The 24,712-nt window shown below is 37.4% G+C and overlaps 1 protein-coding gene across 5 annotated transcripts in view; it reads left to right on the top strand.

Moving 5' to 3' along the window:
* Positions 1 to 24,712, top strand: part of LOC136033827 (5'-AMP-activated protein kinase subunit gamma-1-like) — a 188,252-nt gene that overhangs the window by 78,147 nt on the left and 85,393 nt on the right. For 2 of the 5 annotated variants that reach the window (XM_065714761.1, XM_065714762.1), the window contains one exon: positions 21,724 to 21,850. In XM_065714761.1, coding sequence (XP_065570833.1) covers positions 21,724 to 21,850 — 127 coding nt within the window. Of the gene's footprint in view, positions 1 to 4,478; positions 4,499 to 9,893; positions 10,311 to 17,091; positions 17,131 to 21,723; positions 21,851 to 24,712 lie in introns of those variants that run through there. The other 3 variants (XM_065714764.1, XM_065714760.1, XM_065714763.1) reach the window with 3 other exon arrangements.

The raw sequence follows: 24,712 nt of genomic DNA, 5'->3' as shown, positions 1-24,712 counted from the left end.
GTGAAGGATGAGAACTCGGAACAATATCTCATATAATCTAGTTGGTATAATAAAGCTATCCCTAACTTTTCAGGATCAAAATACCATAGATAACGTTCTATTAATTATTACGAAACTATCTCATTATTTTACATTCTCGTTTGTGCTTGTTTCTTCATTATCGGTTACATGATGAAGTTGTCAGCCTATCGAAGTTTTTAAAACGGAATGTTCAAACAAGAACGCAATCAGTTATCACATGACCAAAGGCTATTCCTCAGCGTTGAAAAAACAACAACTACAAAATAATATCGAAAGAAGGGACCAAATTGACTTTGCAGCCAGTTGAACTTTATCCTTTTCAATCGTAGACATCGTGACGGATGAAAACTTGGAACAATATCTTATACAATCTAATTGGTATTATAAAGCTATCCGTTACTTTTCAGGATTAAAATACCATAGGTGACACTAATTATTGCGAAACTACCTCATTGTTTTACGTTATCGTTTGTACCCGTTGCGTAAACACTTAATTCTGTCAGATTTAAAGGGATCGAGTACAATGTGCACCAATTTGCACAAATTTCTAGCCCAAAGTGAAAAGATTCTTACTTACAAGTCCCTGTCCCGTGATAGACATCAAGTTTACCGGAAACTAATAAATGGGTACACCAACTAGCAAAAGTTGCATACCCCTCATCGCTGAAAATGATTGTAGCCCAACACCCGATTATTACTTACAAGTCCCCTATATGTCTTACCACTGGAACCAAATTGGTTTAACCATCAAATACACCGGAAACAAATAATAGGTACACCAACTAGTAAAAATGACAAACCCCTCATTGCCGAAGATGATTATGAGCTAACAGCCGTTTCTCGCCCAAAGTGAACCGATTCTTACTTATAAGTCCCTCTCCCGTGATAGGCATCAAGTTCACCGGAAACAAATAAATGGGTACACCAACTAGCATAGTTGCAAACCCCTCGTCGCTGAAGTTGATTGTGGCCTAACAGCAGATTATTACTTACAAGTCCCCTACATGTCTTACCATTGGAACCAAATTGGTTTTACCATCAAATACACTGGAAACAAATAGTAGATTCACCAACTAGCAAAAGTTGCTAACCCCTCATTGCCTAAGGTGATTATTACCTAACAGCTAACTGTAGCTTACAACTCCTCTATATGTCTCACAATTTGTATCGGCCTAGATTTCGTTTCAGTGTGTACCTTACTACTGAAGTTGTCAACCCCTTGAAACTTTCAAACTGGTATACCTGATGAAAGAATCTTTATACCAAAAAATGGATGTCATACACTTTAATCAGCTCATCAAGAGCTATCAGTTGCCGTCGAAAAAAAAATCATATCTGTATTAGTTCAAAAGTTTATTTTTTTTTTGCCGTAGGCCATTTTTCTAAGGTCACTACTTAGAAAGGACCAAAGGATAAGCTCAAGTTCTTTAGCAATGAGAAAACTTTTAAAGTTTTTTAGGCACATCTGATACCATTTCTGTACCGCAATCCCAAGTCCGAAAAACCTAATGATAAACTCAGCTGAAATCACGAACAGAAATGGATAGAAACGATAGATGGCAGCACTTTCGGACCCGTGGGAAAATGCCACATTTTTGTTTCTGTAATTTTTTTGTATTTATCACTCAACGAAGATATATTGGCTGTGGGGCCGGGTAACTTCCGCATATATTTAACACCTATAGATTTTAGTCATTCTTCAATTTGAAAGTAATGCCTGCCTGCTTCCCTGCTAGAACGGAGCTTTCCACTCGAAAGCATAAACATGGTTTGATGAAACGAAAGCTTGGCTGCACCACTTCAGATACTTCTCTCTGACATAGGCTATATAACTCCACTTCACTTCGCACACCATAGGTTCTGGCTCGTGGACAAGCAAAAACCATCCAATTTGGCCCCAGGCAAGAGTTCTGCGGAGCTTTCCAAAATGTAATGTCATATTCATCCATCCGTTCTGAGGTTCACACATTCCATAAAAACCGCAAAGGTTAGACCCTTACCAGTTTCCAGGAATAAGCCGAGATCGGACACATAGAAAAAAAAACGGGACAAAACCAAAGTGTTGCTCTCGCAACACAATTACTCCGTATATGAAAGGGGTTGTCCCCTCCGCAACACCTTGCTCTTTACGCTAATTTTTTTTATTGTTTTAAAAAAGTAGAGTTGTGACAGAGTCAAAATTTAGTGTAAAGAGCGAGGCGTTGCGGAGGGTACAGCCCCTTTCATATACGGAGTAATTTCTGTTCGTTTTAAGTCTTAATATAGCTCCTTACTTACAGTTAAAACAAACTTTTTTTTTTTATTTAATTGGGTAACAGAGAACACGTGTCTGTAAGCCTAGAGAAAAGCTCGGAAACTGAAGAATTCATGCTTAATTCTTGGGCACATTACTCCTGGTCATGTGCCATGAAAAAGGGTTTTTTGAAAGAAGGGGACCATGACGAGAAGTATGTTGCAATTACAACAGAGTTTTCTTGAAGGTGAAGAGGACAGTACTAACAGCGCTGAAGTTATGTATATGAAATTGGGGGAGTTTTATACGAAGTTTTAGTGTACACCATAATAGATTGGGGTGGTATATAGGTATATACGAAATATTTTATGGTGTAATTACTCCTACTACTACTACTAATACTACTACTACTACTACTACTACTACTACTACTACTACTACTACTACTACTACTACTAATAATAACTCACTGCAGCACCAAGCCGCCTGATGCCAACACAGCTACGCACGCTCCTCCTCCAACCTAATCTATTTAAACCCTCCCTCTTTACACCCTCTCAGGAAGTTGATGTAGAAAAATTATATGATTTGTAACAAAGAATAGTAATTTTCAGTGTGTCATACTAAGAAAGTATTTCTAGTTAGAAAGTGAACGGAGTAGGTACTTTAAGTACACCCAGGGGCGAATCTACGGCATTTTCATTGGAGGGGGCAAGAGGGGTCCATAACTAGATACTCAAGGAGCATGAGCTATATAATAATTTTTCTCTACATTATTGGAGGGGGACTGCCTCCCCTTCCCTTCCCAAGCGACGCCCCTGAGCACACCACTGTCAAAGCTATCCCAAGTGGTGGAGCTGCCCTATAGTATAAAGAAATCTAGTGTAAGTTTGTAAAAGTAAGCAGAAAGTAACATATGAATTGCTTGTTTGAAGCCCTAGTGAGGGTTTATTATTGTCAGGAATATAAGTTTAACTTTATCGCCTCTATGTTACGTTGTTTGGTGTGAAATATTTACCTCTATGTTGGGGCTACATTTGTCACCCTTTGCTTTACCTAATCAACTTAATATTTTGGATAATATCTTGGATCGGGGAAAAACAGATTTGATAGGATGTAATTTTGTATCAATGTGTGAATATTTGCATAATGGCATTTCTTTTAGAAGAAAAAAAATTCAAAGTAAAAAGAAGAACCTCTTTAGAAGAAAATACCTCAAAGTAAAAAAGGAGTAGTTCACCAAAATAACCTTCCAACTTGAAACTCGCTATTTCTCAAAACCTCAGATTCGAACATACATAGTTCGGCTATTGGACGACCATACCTATTTGTGCAATTTGTTGGGGAAATACGTGCAGGCATCTTCAATGGAAAAACATAGCAGTATCGCTGATTTCTGCATTTTCTATAAATTGTTAACCTGGGGTGTAATTTGCTATGAGGCAGGGGAGGTGGAAACTATCCTCCAGACTGCAGTTTACCCCCCTACCCCAGACCCCAGTTTGCCCCACAGCTGGAACTTAGTTTTTGCAAAAAAACAAAAATCTGGTACTTGTGTCTTATAACCACCACACTCAAGTTCCGTCGAAAAGTGAAGTTTGATTAATGTTAATGAAATAAAGCAAAACATGATGAAAATATAATACTTCATCAACAAAATTATGAAAACTACAACAAAGAATTATGGAAGGGGGGCCACCCAGACCGTATTATACCAAATACGTAGCCTAGACTAACCTTATCTAACCTAACCAAAATACCAACTAAATAGTTGATTAAAATATAGCTACAATGTAGTTTTCCACGGAGCCGAAGCTAATATTGTCTGGTATAAAAACCATGAAAACCCGTTTATTGTTTCATGTTCGCGATACAAGATCTTGAGCGTGGTGGCATTAAGACAAAAGTTGTCAAAACTAAGATAACCGTGCGTAATTCAAGCATCCAGAGAAACAGGTTAGCCACATCTCGAATTCTGAACTGTTTTGAAAGCTGTAAAAGTTTCTTGGCTACTTTCTTTTTTTTTGATGTGACAGTTTGTCTACTTGTAATTTGTTCAAATGGAGTTTAGATTGGAAATTTTAAGTTGGCAAAAGCCATGGGATTTCGAAATCTCTACCATCTCTTATTCACGTTCCTCTCGAAAGTCTCCAAGTCTTAATTGTGTCTCAGAATGCCAGCGACCAAAGTTATTACTTCGTGTTGGTCCATTAGTTACACGACAAGGAGTTGGTTCCAAGAAACGTAAGTTTCGCATAATCTATTGTAGTTTTATGTTAGCAGTTATGAGGGCTTACTTAGGCCCAGATTTTAAAGTAGGCCTGTCGATGCCCCAGTTTAACTTGGATCTGATACTTTCTATTGCGGGTAATAACTAATTTCTAGCTGACACTCAGGTAAAAATATTTGAGTAGTTGCTCTGGTGTTATGAGAATGTCTGATTATCATTTTGAGCTCTAGTTTTCAATTATAGAAGTTTTCAATTAATAGATTTTCAATTATTTTTTTGAATTAAAATTTTCAACTAATAGATTGAATTCTGTCCACTTGTCCTTGGTTTTGTTTATTGTTCTTTGCATTTACCGAACCATCATGTTGTACTTCTCAAAGCCAATGTGTCGACTGATTTTTTTTTCTTTCTTTTCTTTTATGATTTTCAAAATAATTTTGTTTTGGAACCTTTTACTTAAAGTTTTCAAAGCACTATATTGCCTAATGCAAATTATAACCTGTTGTTTTTTGTTGGAAGCTCCAAATATTGTTATTTATACCCAAACTATTTCGACTTTTCTACTTGACTTTAATAAATTCTAGCCAAGTGAGTCTTGTTAGTCATTGTCTAAACAATGTTTACTGACGTTTACAGGCAATTTAATATCACGTGACTTAGCGTTAAGCCACAGAAGTTGACATACAACAATTATGCCAGCTTTTTTCTATCTTTTACTTTTATGGCCGTCGTTGTTATGATAAAGAATAATAGTTCAGTTTTGATTAGGGAGTGTGATAGAAATGTCTAAAATAGATCTCTTAAATCTTTTTTATTTATTTCTGATAGCAGTTTTGGGTGGGTAGTTTTCAGATGCTCTGATGAATTAACTTCATCTACTTCTTAAAGACAGTTCAGTGGATTAGCCTACTTACCTTTTCAATTGTGTCGTGAATGTTTGAAATCAAACAGAAACAGTGGAGGGGAAACAGTTAACCATGATGTATGTTCCAAAAAAGTATAGCAAAAAATGTCAGAGTCTCTTCTCAGAAAAATATACAAAAATTTCGAGCCGTTCGGAAAAAATAGTTTTGCTGGCCCTTTTTGACTATTTTTTTTTCTTGTGCATTGAGCTTCTCTTGATTCAAGGAATTTCAGGATATAAGTTTTGAAGCGACCAGAAACAAAAATTGAGCTTTTATTGGATCGTATATTGGGGGACTGTGTCCCCTAGCGTTTTTTTTACATTAGGTTCTCCTTGACCCTGGGATTTATGGCGGAAATTTTCATGCTGATCAGGGAAAACCAGTTTCTTGAACTGTTTATGGGGCTCCTAACACTCATATCCTTCCCAACCAAACGTTTCGTCCTCTTAGTCCAAACAACGAGTCTTGAAAGTTTCAAGCCAATCGGAAATAAAAGATTTTTAGATACTTCTTGGGCCCATATTTGAGGGACCCTGCCCATTACTTCAGAAGAATTTTTAGCTCTGCTCCGGGCCCTTTTAGGGGAACTAATTTTTTAGTCAATGTTTATCCTATTGGAGCCCTTGAGTCTGGTTTAGTCCAAGTAAAAAACTTGGTCAAAATGATCAGAGACTTGAAAGCCTAATTAGAGTAAAGCCAAGACAGACAGTCTCTGTGAGAGGCAAAGCTGGCATAGCTTTCTGCGGCCCAACCACTTTAAGGATATAAACAACAAGTCGACAGGAAAAAGTTGGCCCCTTTTGGGCCCTGTGATCGGGCAGGGTCCTGCCTCCAAACTAAATTTGTTTTTTATATTAGATTCCCGTTGGTCCATGGACTAATAAGTTCCGTGTCGCCCAGAATAATAGTTCCTTGGCCTTTTGTGAGTCCCGGTCTTCGGGGGAACCATTATTTTTTCTAATTTCTTCTCTGAAATGTGGTCCCCTTAGCCCAAGGACTTAAGGACGTGCGTTTTAAGCCGATCGAAAAAATTCTTTTCCCTTTTTTGACAAAAAACTTGGGGAATTCCTATCCCCAAATAATTTTGTTCATAAATTATAACGGTTGCTCTAAGCAAGGTTGCTCTTGGCCTAAAGAGTTTACCTGTGACCGTAAGTTTCAAACTGGTCGGGGCCAAAAAGTTTTTTTGGCTGATTTCTGGGCCTCCTGTCCAGCAAAATGCATGTTTCTTCTGGCCAAGTTTTTAGGTCAAATATTTCATTCTTTTTATGCTATTGAATAATATGAAATAAGTTTTCAACTGAAAGTAAAGAGCAGCACTTAATTTTAAAACGAACAGAAATTATTTCGTATCAAAGGAAGACTGCCGGTCCTTTAACATTCGCTCTTTACGCTAAAACTTAACTTTTTCTCCCAATTCTGTAAAAACGACTGCTGAAACACAAGGGCCGTTTACATGGAATAAGAAGCATTCTTAAAGCACTAAAAACCTAGTGTCACGAGTCAGGTCTGGGGAAGGGGCAGTACCCTTCATATACGGAATAATTTTCGTTCATTTTAAGTTTTAATGTTGCTCCTTGCGTTCAGTTGAAAACAAATTTTTTCGACTTAATTTCCGTCGTTTTTCCGGAACATTCCTCCTCCCGCTCCGCTTAAAATTTCCCTCGAAAAATTCCTTCCCCCATGAAAAACTCCTTTTCAAGGGTTAAGTTCTTTTGACAACCCGTATACACATACCTTGTTTTGATTTAGTTCTAAACTCCCTTCAACATTCTCTGAAAGGATCACTTAAATGCCCTTTGTCTTTTTGGAAAGTAATAATAGTTTATATGGAAGGTCAATAACATATGCTATATGTAGTGGTAGTAGTAGCAGTAGTAATAGCGTGCAAATATTATCTTTTCGGTCAATTAGTCATCTCCATTATCATTTCCTGAAAGTTCCAAATTAATATACTCACTCATTCCTGAGTTAAGTCCTTTTGACAACTCGTATACACATAACATGTTTTGATTTAGTTCAACAGTCCCTTCAACATTCTCTAAAAGGCTCACCTGAATGCCCTTTCTCTTTTTGGAAAATAATAATATTCTTTATGGGAACTCAGTAACATATGCCATATGTAGTGGCAGGGATAGCAGTAGTAGTGGTAGTAGTTGTACTAGGAGTAGTAGCCTGCAGATATCATCTTTTTGTTCAATTTTTCATCTCCCTTATCATTTCCTTAAAGTTCAAAACTAATATACTCAGTCACTCCTGAGTTAAGTCCTGCAACCCGTTTACACATATCGTATTTTGATATAGTTCAATGCTCCCTTCAACGTTCTCTGAAAGGCTCGCCTGAATGCACTTTGTATTTTTAGAAAGTAATGATAATCTTTATGGAAAGCTAGTAACATATGCTACGTGTAAACAATGAACGAATTGCCTAACTTACTGCCCTTGCACTGAGGGCTTTGGGGGGTCGATATCCTTAAATGATTACTGGACCTTTCAACAATACCGAAGAAAACAGATGTCTAAAGATCTTGACTGGATGTTTTCTGGGAAATGATTGGCGTGCGGAGGGGTTCTGGTTGCCTTCAAATCACTTTTGACTCTTAAAAGGGGGCTATAAATTCTATTTCCAGTCAACTGTCCCATACGAAGTTTACATGACCACCCGTCCCATCAAACCCTTATATGTCCCCAGGGTATAATGAATTACCTTTGCCCCAGGAATCTGGTGGGTTGCGTCAACCCTGGAGACATGGTTATATGTTCTCTTGACTATTTTGAATAAGACGGCCGTCTCACAATTTTAATCAGATGTGTTTTCGGAAAAAAAGAATTTTTTGGGGGAGGATAGTTGCCCTCCATCCCTTTGGCTCTTATAAGGGAACTAGAACTTCCAATTTCCAATTAAAAGAGCCTCCTCTAAAGTTTATACAACTACCCTTCCGTAAAAACCTCATATGCCCCCGGGACATAACTTACAACCCTTGCCCTCGGGTTCTGAGGGGTTGTTTTAATCCTGAAGGCCTTGTTTCATGATCTCGAAACTATTTTGAATAAAATGACTGTCTCAAAATTTCTATCAGATGCATTTGGGGAAAAGAGGACGTGAGGGGGGATATTTGTCTTCCGATCACTTTGACTCTGAGAAAAAGCCACTAGAACTTCTGATTTCCGATCTACAGAGCCCCTTTCGAAGTTTATACGACCACCCTGTTAATAAAAACCTTATATGCCCCGGTGTAAAACTTACAACCCTTGCCATTAGGGTTGTGGAGAGGGGCGGGGGCGTTGTCATCATCAAGGACGTAGTGGTCCTTCAACTGAGCTGAACAAAATGACTATTTAAAAATTTTAATTGGACGTTTTTGGGGAAATGAAGGGCATGGTTGCCCTCCAATCACTTTTGACTATTTAAACAGGCACTAGGACTTTCAATTTCCAGCAAATGAGCCCCTTTCGAAGTTTATACGACCATACTTTCTATAAAAAAAAATTATATGCACCACAGGGTAACTTACAACCCTTTTGACCCCTCGCCCTGAGGGATGGAAGGGTTGTCATCCTCAAACATATAATTTTTGGACCTTTAAACTATGCTGAACAAAACAGGTCTCAAAATTTTGATTGGATGTGTTTGGGGAAATGGTGGGCGTAGGGTTTGGGTGGGGGGGGGTGGGCGCTTGTTGCCCATCAATCACTGTCGACTATTAAAAAAGGCATTAGCTGTTCTAACCGAGTGAGCTTTTTTCTAAGTTTCCTCGAAAACTCTATACAAAAAGCTTTCTATACAAAAAAAATAAAAATAAACATAAAAAAATAATACATATTGACCACATCGCTCTTTACTTAGGGAGCGCTATTGAGCTGCCTATGATCCAGCACAATATCCTACACTTTTACTGGATATCCAATTAGCTAAATTCGTCAGATTATCCAACCAATTGTCCTAGTCTGAATAAAAATTCCAGCGAAAATCCAATATATCATCCAGGATGAAACAAGACCGAGGAGCTGTTGGGCACGTTCTAAGTCATCAAAACTATTTTATTTTCATCAATCAAAAGCATTAGGATATATTAGTTAATGGTGAATCGGCTGAATGCAATACAAATTCTTATCTAATTCCCAATTTTCTAAGATTAACTATTGTAACCGAAAAAAATCATTTTATTGAATGATTTCTAGGTAAAATAAATAAATCATAGTGAACAGTCTCGAAACTGAACGTGAGGAAATTATGTTCTGCTCAATTGTACAATGATGGAGAAAAATATTTTTTTTAAATAATTACGCAAATTAAGAAGCACGATTGCGTGCAAAAAGTTGAAAAAAAAGAAGAAAAACAACAGATTTGGTTAGTTCAGTTGGAATCCCTAATAAGAGTCCAGCTTCATATTTTAGTATTCACACAAAGACGTAGACACGAATAGAATATAAAAAATGTAAGTTTTGAAAGTAGTTTAAAACCAACTTCAACATTTTTACCTGGACATTTATCCTAGTTTCCTGTCCCGATTGCACCACTGTTAAGAATTTCGTGTTATGCTGCGTGGAAATGAAATGAATATAGTGGAGTGGCAAGAATGCCATGGAAGCCCGGGGTATTCCGTATATTGATAGTTTTGATAGTGTTTTTGATGATGATGTCCTCGAGACAGTAACAGAAGAAGATCAGATTTCATGTGTCGATGATGGGGAAACCAAAGAAAATGATAAATGTGGAGTACAGATATCGCAGTCCTTGCCTGAAAGAGCAAATAAACAGATTAGTGATCCAAGTGGAATTTCGCCGTGGAGGATTCCTTTGTTGTTTGAATTGAAGCACAAGTTGTCAGTTAATCAAATGGGGAAAGATTTCTCAGGTGAATTGGATGCATTTCAGAAGGAGTTTTTGGCCTTGAAAAGGAGAACTTTTAGAAAACAGGTTTGTGGTTTAAGATCTGGGATACCTGTTAGACAATACCATTGTATTATTTTAGATAATTATGTATTTAGGGAAATATTGGATTAATGGTGGGGCTAGCAAGTAGATTGGAATATATTGGGAGAAAGTAAAAAGAGACAAATAAGCTAAACTAGAGCTTATACTTATTCTCAAACCCGCCAAAGCACTAAAAATCCCCCCAAATCTCCCAAAGAGAACGGGTCTGGTTCGGTTATGTCAGTAACGTATCTAGAACTTGTGCTTATTCTTCCCATCAAGTTTCATCCCCATCTCTCCACTCTAAGCTTTTTCCAAGATTTCCCTTTCCTCCCTCCACCCTGGAATGTCCCCGGATCCAATCCGAATTGAAAATGAAGCATATGAGACATGACATCTTTCTATATATCAAGTTTCATTAAGATCCGATCACCCATTAATGAGATAAACATAGCTCATTTTTCACGATTTTCTCTCCCTCCAGTATCCGCCCCAGATGGTCAAATCGGGGAAACGACTGTTATCAAGTCAATTTGTGTAGGTCCCTGACACGCCTACGAATTTTAATCGTCCTTGCACATCCAGAAGCACCAAACTCGCTAAAGCACTAGAAATCCCCCAACTCCCCAAAAAGAGTGGATCCGGCCTGGTTATGTCAATCACGTATCTAGGACTTGTGCTTATACATCCTACCAAGTTTCATCCAAATCTCTCCACTCTAAGCGTTCTCCAAGATTTCCGGTTTCCTCCTTCAACACCCCCCAGTGTCACTGGATCTGATCGGGATTTAAAGTAAGAGCTCTGAGACACGAGATACTTCCAAATATCAAGTTTCATTAAGATCCGATAACCTTCTCGTAAGTTAAAAATACCTCATTTTTCTAATTTTCCGAATTAACCTTCCTTCCACTCCCCCCCCCCCCAGATGGTCAAATCGGGGAAGCGACTATTTCTAATTTAACTGGTCCGGTCTCTGATGCGCCTACCAGCGTTCATCGTTGTAGCTTATCTGGAAGTGCCCTAACTAGCAAAACCGGGACCGATAGACAGACAGACCAACAGACAGACAGAAATTGCGATCGCTATATGTCACTTGGTAAATAACAAATGTCATAAAAATGCAGCCGGGTATTTACTACTACAATGGTGAGTATCGATAAGAACAGTGCAGAATCATAGGGACTGGAAAAAGAAGACGACGGTAGTGTACTTGAGACGTCTTTCAGAGATTTTCTATTGCATAAGAATCATTATCACAAGGATTATATCCTTATAGGATTTATATCAAGAATCACAAGGATTATATCCTTTAAGCAGTTTTACTAAAAAGTAAGATTAAATTAAGTTTGGACGCCTCAAATAAATCTGGAATAAGATTATGAAATTTTTTCCGTAGTTGGCAAAAAAAAAAGAAACTCTAAATTAGATGGGATGCAGATGAGGTGTTAATCCAGTGTATGTGTCTCTGTTATCTTGACACTGCATCAAATTTCTTGAAGGAGTAGGATATAATGGAGAAAAGACGGTAATCCTACAGAAATAGGGAATTTATTTAGTTTATTAGCACTAGTTTATCGATGATTTTTGTCAACAAGGTATTTGGCAAACGTTTTCTATCACTATGAAGGAATTGTACTTGTGGACTTTTTAGAAGGTCGAGGGGATTTCCCTGAAGTCGTCTAAAAGGATGGAACCATCACATGGAAAAGTGGTTTGACATTGAAGGAGGTTATGTTGAAAATCCATTGTAATCATAGATGTTGTAAATCTATTCTATGTCGAAAGATCCACTGTAATAGAAAATTCAGTAAACAATCACAAAATTCCGCTTATTTTTTTTAATGCCCTTGTACTATCAAAATTATAAGCCATATTTATTTGGAACATGTGGAGTATTCCTGCCAAACGTCAGGTTATAACAAAAAGTTTATTATCCATATTTAAAAAAAGAATACATGTTTAGGCACTGAGAACAGGAATTTAGCATGGAACTAGCTGATTATTCCAACATTGGGACCAACATTGGTTTGGGTTTAACGTTTTAAATAAGTTTAATGCCATGTAGAGCAGGTGTGAAAAAATGCCCTGTTCTCTATTAAAAATGAACGGCACACTAAGAAATGATTTCTAAGACTGTGATCGTGTATCGAATCCCTTGGCGTTCTAGAAGTAACTATTTTTCTAAAGAAGATTTTCAAGGTTTTCAAAACATAAGCAAAATTTTGTATCTCATAACTTATTTCAAATATCACCTCCTGCTAAACACCAAAAAACTTTAGACATAAGGGTATGGAATAGCAATAAAAAAAAAAAAACTGGAATGTAATCTGACAAAAAAAAATCACAGAAAAAAAAATGCAAATAAGTTTCTAGTGCTATGATATCTCTTTAGGCTATACATTACAAATAGTACTATCCTGTCTATTATATAGTAAAAATTAGTAAATATAACAATAAATAATCCTTCCTTTAATATACAACTTTGAGTGGATCCAGAACCACATGCCTAAGCTTCTCCAACCCCTAAGTGGTAAGAGGCTGGAATCTGGGGTGTAACATGCTATGGGGCAGAGGGAAAACTTCCCCTCCCATACCTCAGTCCCCCCAGACACCAGTTTGCCCCCTACCCAGCTGGAATTCAGTTTCTCTAAAAATCTTGTTAAAATTAAGGAAACCCTGCTTAATTCAAGCATCCACAGGAACGGGTCAATTTTCTTCAGTACATTTTAACTTTTTCGTTATTATTAAATAAAAAATAAAAACGAGTTTCTCGTACCAAAAGTAAAGAGCTAAATATGTCTTCAGCAGAATAAAAAAATAATAACAGACATTATAATAAATAATCAACTAAAAGTTAAAAGAAAGAACTTGACAAAAATGGAACCAATAATGAACCTAAAATTTGCAGAAAATAAGACTAATATTCAACTCAAATTCCAAAGAAACAGCAAATAGTGAAGCCGCTATTCCAAGCAAAAAAAAAACTTCCTAATTTCAAAAAATTCCAAATTTACTCTTGCTCGAAGTTAAAAAATGAAAGTAAAAAAATGACCAACTGGTCCTATAATTGGCGCTGTAGTCGTGGAAAGTTTTGATTTTATGCACAAATGTAACTATAATATAACCCGACCACAAAGGGACAAAAAATATTTCATGTTCAACTTTTCAAGGAGGCACACTCGTGCCTCTATAAAGAGGCGACCCACGACAATGTTAAGCGATCTTCGGTTCCAGTAATCGCAGAGGGATGGGGAGGGATGCATTTTGTAGCCCGAGCTCCAACTAAGAAACCTGCCAAATTTCATCCCCCTCCAACTTTTCCTTCATGGGGAAAATCTGGCCGAAAGTTTCGACCCGACAACCCCAGCCCCCCTTTAACGTTGTCCGATTTGGCTGAAATTCACAAGTTAAGGTCCCCTAGGGCCCAGGAGCTTATCCGCGAAATTTCAGCTCGATCAGATAACTCCTTCCCTGTTTTCCAGAAACCACGCATAGCCACTTAAAATTCATTTTCTTTTTTTTTCTAGACGCCTACAGGTCACAGCCGACATCGGATCTGGGTGTACGAAGACTCATTCGATGCGGAATTCTCCGAGTAATTTTCCTGGAAAGTTTCGTAGGAAAATCTTAACCCCCCGAAAGTTTCGACCCCCCCAACAACACCCCCCCCCCCTTTTAACGTTGTCCGATCGGGCTGAAATTCACAAGTTAAGGTCCCCTACGGCCCAGGAGCTTATCCGCGAAATTTCAGCTCGATCCCATAACTCCTTCCCTGTTTTCCAGAAACCACGCATTAGCTACTTAATTAACGCATTTCTCTCCATAAGAGCGTGGGACTCTTAATCCTCGGGTCAAGGGTTCAAGTCCCTTACGGGCGGTTTTTTTTTCACAACATCAAAATAAAATTGTATAATTTTGATAACACCTGGACAGCTTATCAATTGAGAGATAACAGAATATTAGCTTCTTATGAGCAAAAGAAACATTTCGGTCATTCTATCTATTTTTTTTCTATTTTATACAATGATTTAAAAGCGGGGGGGGGGGTGCGGCAGTCACCCAAGTTCCTCTCCTAATTCCTGTACGAGGAGTACAGGAATTATTAAATTACATCCACCATGGATTGTAGAAAAACGTACAGAAATAATATGAAAAAAAACTTCGTTTTCTTAAAGAGTTAAAGAGGCTGCGTCCCAAAGTCGAACCTTAAAACGTACAGGAATTAGAAGAGGCAGTTGGGGGGCTGCCGCCCCCCAAACCCCCAGCTTTTAAAGACTCTTTTGTACAGGTTTTTTGTTTTTTTGCTAACCCCCCGCTCTTGGCTTCGGAAAGGCCCTCTTTTAATTAACAAAAAATTGAAATGAATGAATAATGGAATAACTTCGAAAAATGTTAAACACAAGAGGACAGGAGAACCATTGCGCCGAAACTAGTAATTAGTAACAATGAAGTCCCCCCACAAAAAACAAGAGCTAAGAGCTCATATGGCACTTGTGACGAGGTCGGAAGAGCCGAGAGCTCATATGGTACGAGGTCGGAAGAGCCAAGAGCTCATTAAGATCTGGTCACCCTTTCGTAAGTTACAAATACCTCAATTTTCAAAATTACCTCCCCCCTCCCAATTCCACCAAAGAGAGCAGATCCGGTCCAGTTATGTCAGTCACGTATCTTAGACAGGTTTCTATTCTTCCCATCCAGTTTCATCCTGATCTCACCGCTTTAAGTATTTTCTAAGATTTCCGGTCCCCCCAACTGCCCCCCCCCCAATTACGTTTGATCCGGTTGAGATTTAAAATAAGATATCGGAGTTACGAGGTCCTTCTAAATATGAAGTTTCATGAAGATCCGATCACTCCTTCATAAGTTAAAAATACGTTATTTTTCTTATTTTTCAGAATTGCCCCCCCCCCCGCAATTGAGCGGATCCGTTCCAATTATGTAGATTACGTATGCAAGACTTTTGCTTATTTTTCCAACCAAGTTTCATCCCAATCCCTCCAATCTAAGCGTTTCCCATCATTTTAGATCTCCCCACCCCAAACTTCCCCCAATGTCACCAGATCCGGTCAGGATTTAAAATAAGAGCTTTGAGCCACGATATCCTTCTAAAAATCAAATTTCATGGAGATCCAATCACCCGTTCGTAAGTTAAAAATACCTCATTTTTTCTAATTTTTCAGAATTAACCCCCCCCCCCCCAACTACCCAAAAGAGAGCGGATCCGTTCCGTTTATGTCAATCACCTATCTAGGACTTGTGTTTATTTTTCCCACCATGTTTCATCCCGATCCCTCCACTCTAAGTGTTTTCCAAGTTTTAGGTTTCCCCCTCCCAACTCCCCGCCCCCATCACCAGATCCGGTCGGGATTTAAAATAAGAGCTCTAAGACACGATATCCTTCTAAACATCAAATTTCATTGAGATCCGATCACCCGTTCGTAAGTTGAAAATACCTCATTTTTCTAATTTTTAAGACTTACTCCCCCCCCCCAACTACCCCAAAGAGAGCAAATAAGTTCCGATTATGTCAATCATGTATCTGGGACTTGCGCTTATTTTTCCCATCAAGTTTCCTCCCGATCCCTCTACTCTAAGTGTTTTCCAAGATTTTAGGTTTCCCCCCTCCAACTCCCCCCAATGTCATCATACCCAGTCGGGATTTAAAATAAGAGCTCTGAGACACAATATCATTCCAAACATCAAATTTCATTAAGATCCAATCACCCGCTCATAAGTTAAAAATACTTCATTTTTTCTATTTTTCCGAATTAACCGGCCCCTACTCCCCCCCCCAGATGGTCAAATCGGGAAAACGACTATTTCTAATTTAATCTAGTCCGGTCCCTGATACGCTTGCCAAATTTCATCGTCCTAGCTTACCTGGAAGTGCCTAAAGTAGCAAAACCGGGACTTTAGGTTTTCCCCCTCCAACTCCCCCCAATGTCATCAGATCCGGTCGGGATTTAAAATAAGAGCTCTAAGACACAATATCATTCCAAACATCAAATTTCATTAAGATCCAAATACCCGCTGATAAGTTAAAAATACTTCATTTTTTCTATTTTTTGCGAATTAACCGGGCCCCCACTCCCCCCCAGATGGTCAAATCGGGAAAACGACTATTTCTAATTTAATCTGGTCCGGTCCCTGATACGCTTGCCAAATTTCATCGTCCTAGCTTACCTGGAAGTGCCTAAAGTAGCAAAACCGGGACCGACAGACAGACCGACAGACCGACAGAATTGGCGACTGCTATATGTCACTTGGTTAATACCAAGTGCCATAAAAACCTGTACAAAAGAGTCTTTAAAAGCTGGGGGTTTGGGGGGCGGCAGCCCCCCAACTGCCTCTTCTAATTCCTGTACGTTTTAAGGTTCAACTTTGGGACGCAGCCTCTTTAACTCTTTAAGAAAACGAAGTTTTTTTCATATTATTGTGTGAAAAGGTTGAAGGAGTACATGGTATAGTCGCCTAATATTTTGTCAACTTTACTCTCGTCGCTCATATTAGAGGGATGATGGCTTTTTGTGGAATTGCTTTTTTGTTATATTTCCTGTTGTTTATTGTAAAATAAAACCATGTGACTAATGTTCTTCATTAGAATATGTGTTGTGGATCTACGGAGCAATAAACGGCTGAGGAACTGGTTTTTTAAGCCTACTTCTCGCTCTGTTTCACTGTATCGTGTATAGAGGAAAGGTGTTCTCAGACGAAAGGTTTATTGTCATTTAATTTCATTCGCTGTAATGTTTGCATTTTGAGTTGTTAGAAAATAAATGGATTTACCCAATATTTTTGAATGGATAGACTGCCGTCCCCTTCTGTAAGTTAGATATGCTTTTTAAAATAGAAACCAAATTTATAGATACACCAACGTTCCCGAGTTCTCTGTAGTACGCGTGGCATGCCTTGGGGGGGGGGAGATGGGGCGAATCTAAATCTGCCCAAAATCTACTAAGGACCAATTTCTTTCTACCCAAAATCTCGTGATTTCCTGTTTTTTATTTGGTTGTGTTCCCCTTCTGAAACTTTTTCCTTTTTACGTTTTGTCATAGACATGCAAATATTGCGTCCTTCTTCCTTGGGCGTTCCAGTTAATAAGCCATTTGTGTTATCCTTATTATGAACCTTGGATCGGGCCGGATAGTTAATTCTTTGAGCATGATAACACAACTTTTATATAAAATTTTTAATTCGGACGAGAACAAACTAAATTTTTGTAAATCACGCTAAAAGAATCATGAAAAAATAATAATACAAGTATCTCTTACCAGGCTCAAGATGCACTCTTTCACAAAACAAGCACAAATAATTATAGGTAGTGTTCTTTGGAAATATTTGCAACAAACACAAATATTCGGGTTTCTATGGACCTCATTAAGTTATCACAGAATTCAATATAATAAGAGAGGAGAATTGTGTATTTTCTAACGAGCAGAAAGTCTGTCGGACGGCAAGCATAAAAAAGTAAAAACTGTGATGTATACTTTTTGTGATGGTTGTTGAAAATTTTTCTTGCCTTCCCCAGCACAATGTTTGGAGTCGCCTTCTCCCTTCCCTTAACACCAAAGTTTGATGTTGGCTTGTCATCCCCCAACAAAACTTCATGAAAATGTCAGCCTAATTACGCGGCATTGAGACAAAGCAAAGCAGATTTTCCAAAACACCAACTTCAGAAATACAATACATATTTACGAAGACAAGAGACACTCCTCCAGGAGTTCGATAGTACCTTCATATGAAAGTGAGATGGTAAATTTTGATAACCAAAGTGGGTACCGGTTGTACGGGAAAGTATAATGGGCATCACGCTGAATAACTTAAAGGTCTGATGTTAAGGCTCCTATAAAAATGAATGTATTTAGTTTTTTGAAACAATAGCCTATTTGTTTATATAGGCTGATCAAAAGATTGTAAAGGCTGGCTCCAGTATGGGCCCATAACTCAATGGCTTCGAGGGGGCAAGGGTTGGGAGGTATATGAACTTAATAAACTAGAATTGGGCTGTGTCTTGAGCAGTGGGAGAGGGCAGATTCAGCCCCATCACTTGTCTTAGCCACCTGCAATTGAATTATTAAAGCTTAGATTAAGAAATTGCAATATGCACGTGACAAGATATTAAATTTGGAAAAATTCTCAATTTTCTAGATGGGTGGGCTAGTCATAGCAAGTAATGCTTCTTTTAATAGAAATTTATGCGCATTTTCTCCTGAAATTGTAAACAAGTCCCTGATGATTTCCAAAGCTTTCTCAGCCGTCCACTGGCTGACATGCTTAAAAGTCCTATTTTACTTTTATTCAAAATATGGATATATTTTAAAGAATGGAATTTATAAAAATGGCTGCAATTTTCTTTCGGTATAATGAAGCCTGTATGCAAGGGCTGGTGGTACCTCTCTAAAATAAGATTTTCATTTTCTAGGCGTGACGGAGGCCTAAGGATTTCTCTTGATTACCTTGTCCTAATTTTAATGAATCAAAGCGGAGATTTCGCAATATTTACAGCTGCTATTATGTAATAATGCTAGACTTCAAATTTGTCACATTTGTCCTTATAACGAGAGATCACGATTATTTACGAGCATACAGGTACGGAAACATTATACTGATATTGAGGGTAGAAAGAAAGTGTAGCCTAAAAAGATTGCGGTGGGGAACTAAAATCAGAAAAAAAGATCAAATACAATTTGGCTGAGATTTGTTTTAGAGGGGAGGGGGAGAAATAGTACTTGTATATTATAAGGTGCACACTCGAGAAGTGAAGTTAGGGGTGCTTGTCAATTTTTGGAAACACGTGAAAGAATGACGCTTAGGTTTACATCTCAGAAAACCGGTTTTGTAGCTGCGAAAACAAGTGATGGATGATACAATACATTGGCCTTGGACAAAAATGCATTGGACTTGTATAATTTGGGCTATATATTTGCACATTAGGGGTGGGGGTGGGTGTTAGGCTAGGATGGGTTTGGTTTCCATAGTTGTGATTTAAATTCTCAGGGTTTCAAGCTGCGGAGATTTCCATTTTTTTTATTATTTAAATTTTTGAATTATTTTATCTTGACATTTTCAGGAATTCAATTCAAACGTTTAAATCTTTATATGTCTGTTGAGCACAAAAATAAAAATTTGAAATTTGACTCAGATATAGCATTAAGTAAGAGAATTGTCCGGTAAAAATCTCGATTTATAAACTAACTAATCGTGGAAATATGATGGGATGGCATGTGTTAAAATAAGTATAAAAATCTTCAGCGGTATATTTAGCAGTTTAGACAATTTTATGGACAAATATATGCAACCCCAATACAAAAATGCAGGATTTTGCCCGTTTTCTCATACAGTTTGCTGTTTTTCTGGGGGAGGGGGTAATGAACCTCTTCCTCCTCCAAAATAGATTTTTAAAAACATGGCTTCCCCCGGACATTCTTGATTTGATTGACTGGATTGGTTTAGGAGTGCTATTTACATCAGTTTGAGTGAGCTAGTTTAAAATTTTAGTTGGTAATTATATGATAGGGAAAAAATCGCTTTAAGGACATACCTACATAGGGTAAACAATCACTTCCGGGAAATGTTTTCGCTAATATTAAAGCAGGAAGTAGGCCTACTTGATCTAGGGGAATAAAACTTCCAGAGATTTTTGGGAAGTACACATTCCCTTCAAAGATACTATTTCAAAAGTGTGAAGGTATTGTTGCAAAATTTCCAGAGATAAATTTTTATCGGCCTCTCTTGATCCAGCTGATCCATGGTCCAATTGATCTAGCTGATCCATGGTCCAATTGATTCATGTTGAGGTAGATTTGAATGAGTCTTCTAGCCGCTTCCTCTCTTCCAATACGAGGTGGGAGGCACTGTGCCCTTTCTACAAATTCTGAATAAATTAAGCGATGTGACTGATTTGAAAATATTTTCTGCTATTACTGTAGGAAACGTATAGCTGCAGTGAGTTATTTTAACATTTTATAAGATAATCACTTAGTGGCCTAGGGCAAACATTTACTCTCTTGACCAACTTTCTTTGATGTTTCAAAGATAGTAGAATAAACATGTAAGTAACCTTTGACAATCAGCTTAAATATCAATTCTTGAATATTTCTGAAATTTTTATTTGCCCAATTCTAGTATTTTCTTGTTAAATACTTACAATGTTTGTCCAGAAATGGTTTTTCTAGTCTATGTGAGGGTGTCCAAAAGTGACTTTTTACCCTACTGTGGAATTACCTAATAAGATTTTGAACTATCTCACACTGACATAAATAACGCCCTGGGGGCAATTTAGTATACCGAATCAAAAACTACCTTCTAGATATTTCGTCTTCGTCATACAAATTCCTGTGCCCGCCTACTCAGAATTCTCCAGCTTAATGGCTGAACCTATAGTCGAAATTAGCGGATCTAAAAAGTGACGATATCATTCTATCTAAAAAAAATTACGCTTTCATTCTATCGGAAAAGGGGGTTCCTGTTGAAAAATACAAAGAACTGACAGAAAAATATACGACAGATTTTATTAATGTAGGCTACTCAAAATCAAAATTCTATGGTACTGGCGACTTAAATTCGAATTTGCGACTCGACGATCAAGTTTCTGAAACTGGTTGCTTCGGTATTTTCGTTTTGTAAATTTTGGTCCAAAATAGCGATACTGGTGTAATTCCACTTTCAAAATCACCGTGAAACTAGTGGACTAGGTTCGAAACCCTGGTATTGCCTTTGGAATATTACACCTGTTACTATGCAGGGGATTTCCTCAACTTCAGCAAATTTGATTAACGTAAAGATGTTTGAACCCGATAGAAGGAAATTGGACAAAGTCAAAATTGTGCATTTAAAGTTTTTATCGTCAGAGCAGTCGATTTAATTATTACTATGAATATGTAGTATGATTCTCTCTAAAAGTAAGGATTATCTGAAAACTGGCAACATTTGATATGATTAAAGGATATTAAAGACAGTTCGACAATTAGAAAGCTGAAAAATTGTGTAGAAGCAAGTTTTACCAAGTCCACAAAATATGTATCTAGAAATATACTTCGTAATCAAGCGTAAAAGGAAATACCGAAAAATTCTAAATATATTTTTACTGATAGATTTTTAAGGGTAGGCCTATATTATCAATAAAACAGGCAAGTTGTGTTTTTTGTTTATGAGGGAGTGTTTGGATTTTCGGACCCTATGGACTTCTTTTGTGAATGCTGAACGACTTATTTTCAGGCATAGCCTACACGATGGTAAACTTGCCATGTAAACTCTCACTAATCAATTCCTGTGTTATCAGCTGATGGAAAACATCCCTGTTCAGGACATTTTGTCACACCAAATGAACATGAAATCAGTAGCAATCCTCCTAACAAGTTGATTTGTTGTATCGTAGCTGATGTACGTACTAATATTTTATTTTTTTGTTTTTCAGACATCTTTGCCAGCACCATCTATTGTTGTGTCGGACGAATCCCTAGAACAAGACGACAAGATGTCTGAATCCGTGCAAACTATTTCAGCACCTGGCTATGAGTCAGGTCATTCTCGACCTAGATCAGGTAAATCTTATACACTTGTCATCCCAACATTTATAGTTTCTTCAATATCTACTAACCATTTACGAAATCAATAGATGATCCAAAATCGTAGCATGTTATGCGCAAAATGTTTTTGAGTTATCAAAAACGTTTTTCTTACTGTTAATGACATTGAAAATGATCAGAAATCCTTTTTTTCCTTTTTCTGCTCTCCTCAAAAAATCCTGCTATTTAACATAACGCCTTTCGAATAATCTCGGCGGATTGTCCCTTCATCAGAACTAAAACGCTACAAATATTTGTTTTTGACAACAAAGGAGTAAAGTTTGCACTTCTCAACTAGAAGCTACCTTAGGGCTTAGGTAATTGAGGGTCTGAAGAGTTGGATGTTTATAGTTTTTATCATAATCTAATCTATTTAACCAACTCCGCAAGCAATTAAGCTGAAACTACTACTATTACTACTGACAACTCATTGCCGCAGCAAGCTGCATGAGGCTAACACAGCTACGCGTGCTCATCCTCCATCCTAATCAGTTCAAAGCCTCCCTCTTTACCCCCTCCCAGGAAGTTCCCATGCCTCTTAAATCTTTCTGTATGACATCCTCCCACCGTGGCTGCGGATGACCTACTTTCAGTTTAGCCCTAGAAGGTTGGCCGAAAAGGACAATCTTCGGTAATCTGTCGTGACTCATCCACAGAACGTGCCCTAACCATCTTAACCTTTCTCTTATTATATCCCTAGGAAGCGGGATTAAACCACATTTTTCGTACAACCCTCTGCTTGAAATACGCAATTCCCCTGGAAAACATCTAGTAAATCTTCATCCGCTTTTCGGAGCGCCCAGGCTTCAGAACCATATTTGACTACTGTCATCAAACTAGCTTTCACTATTCTAATCTTGGTTTGCAGACTTATTTTCCTATTCTTCCAAACTTTTTTCAACTGTGAGAAAATACCCTGAGCCTTAGCTATTTCACTTTTAACATCTTCACTGCTCCCACCGTCTTTACTAATAATACTACCAAGGTAAGTGAAGCTGTCCATCAGATTAATCTTTTTGTTACCCAGTGTCACCTTTTCTTCTTCACTTTCTCCTAGCTTTAGCGACTTAGTCTTCTTAACATTAATTTTCAGACTTATCCTATCACCCTGAGCCCGTAAAATCTCTAAAAATTCATTCATTTTGCTCACACTTTCATCTACGACAGGGCTTCTTAAACTTTTGTAATTCCCGACCCCATTAATGATTGCGAGTTTCTTAACGACCCCAACAAATATAAAAGAAAAATAAATTAATATTTTTTGATGATATATTTATTAGGTAACAGTAAACATATGCATATGAAAATACATAAATTTAGAATTCGTTTTGAAACATATAAAAATTTAAAATTGAAATTTGTACAAAATGTTATAGAAATGTTTTTATTATAGTTTCAAAAACAAAAGCTGATTCTGACCGTCTTAATTCTCTCGAATATATCCAAGTAGTTACGTGGTAAATATTAAATTAAAGTTTACGTTAAAAATTTAATGAGATGGATGTGCCTGTTTTTAATCATAACAAATCAAATCTTGGCGTAATGTTTGAAACTGCTGGATGTAAGACCTCTTCAACATTTTTTATCGCTGAACGATATTGGGATTTAATGTGTGTTAAAGCTGAGAAAGTAACTCCACATAAATATGTGATGTTGAATGGCAGAAGTACATTTAACGCCATATCTGTGATTGTGGGAAATTCAGTTCTAGTTCCGATCTAGAATTCAGTCAAGGGCTTTTTTTTGGATTTGTAGTTTTAAATTTGAGTCACACGAAAGCTCAGCAAACTCCTCTTGAGCTTTAAGTGGCAGATGATCAATCTCACTTAAGCAAATCCAAAACGGCTTTTGAATCCAAACTATTTTTTGTAAATCAATATTTAATATAAAATATGTCCGGAACTGTATTTCTAGCGCTTTTAAGTGATCTACAATAGTTTTTGCAATAAAGTTTTACAATAACTTTCAATTTTATCGTTTGAAGTAAATATATCGCAATTTTTACCTTAAAGAGACAAGTTAAGATCGTTTAAATTCACAAAAATATCTGACAAATAACACAGCTTGGATAGCCACAAGTCATTTTGAAAAAAAGCAGCAAATTCACATTTTCGTTCAGTTAAAAATATTTCGATCTCGTTCTTTAATAACAATAATCTTTTTAAACTTTGACCTCTTGACAACCATCTTACTTCTGCATGTAATAACAAAGTTGTGTAGTTGGAATCTGTATCCTTTACAGATATTTGAAAATAAGCGACTGTTAAGGGCATGGCTCTTAATAAAATGTATGACCTTAACAGCATCCTGAAGCACATCGTTCAATTCTGGTGCTAATTTTTGCGCTGCAACAGCCTCTCGGTGAATAAGGCAATGAGTAAAAGTTATATGATCATAATGAACAGCTTGAAAAAATGATTTAAAACCAATATTTTTGCCCGTCATCGCTCTTGCACCATCTGTTTTCGGTTTCGGTTTTCGGTTTCTGATTATTTCGGTTTTAAGAGACTGACAAAAATAAATCTAAATTTCTTATAAATTTCTACAACATCTTCTGTTTTATAGTAAATTTGTACAAGATATTATATGATCGGAATAGAAATGCTAGTATAAACAGTCTTTCGGAACCAGAAGATTGTATGATATACTAGCTGTTGGGGTGGCGCTTCGCGCCACCCCTACACTTAGTTGGTGGGGGTGCTTCGCCCAACCCCCCACCCCCCAAGCTCCTCCGCGCGCGTAAGTCGTTACGCGCCATTGTAGTTGTGTCCCTGTGTCCGACCTGTGAATATAGAAAGATATATATATATATATATATATATATATATATATATATAT

The sequence above is a fragment of the Artemia franciscana genome, chromosome 12 (genome assembly GCF_032884065.1).
Source record: "Artemia franciscana chromosome 12, ASM3288406v1, whole genome shotgun sequence".
In the NCBI taxonomy this organism is placed as follows: Eukaryota; Metazoa; Arthropoda; class Branchiopoda; order Anostraca; family Artemiidae; genus Artemia; species Artemia franciscana.
This window is presented reverse-complemented; position numbering and strand designations above follow the sequence as displayed.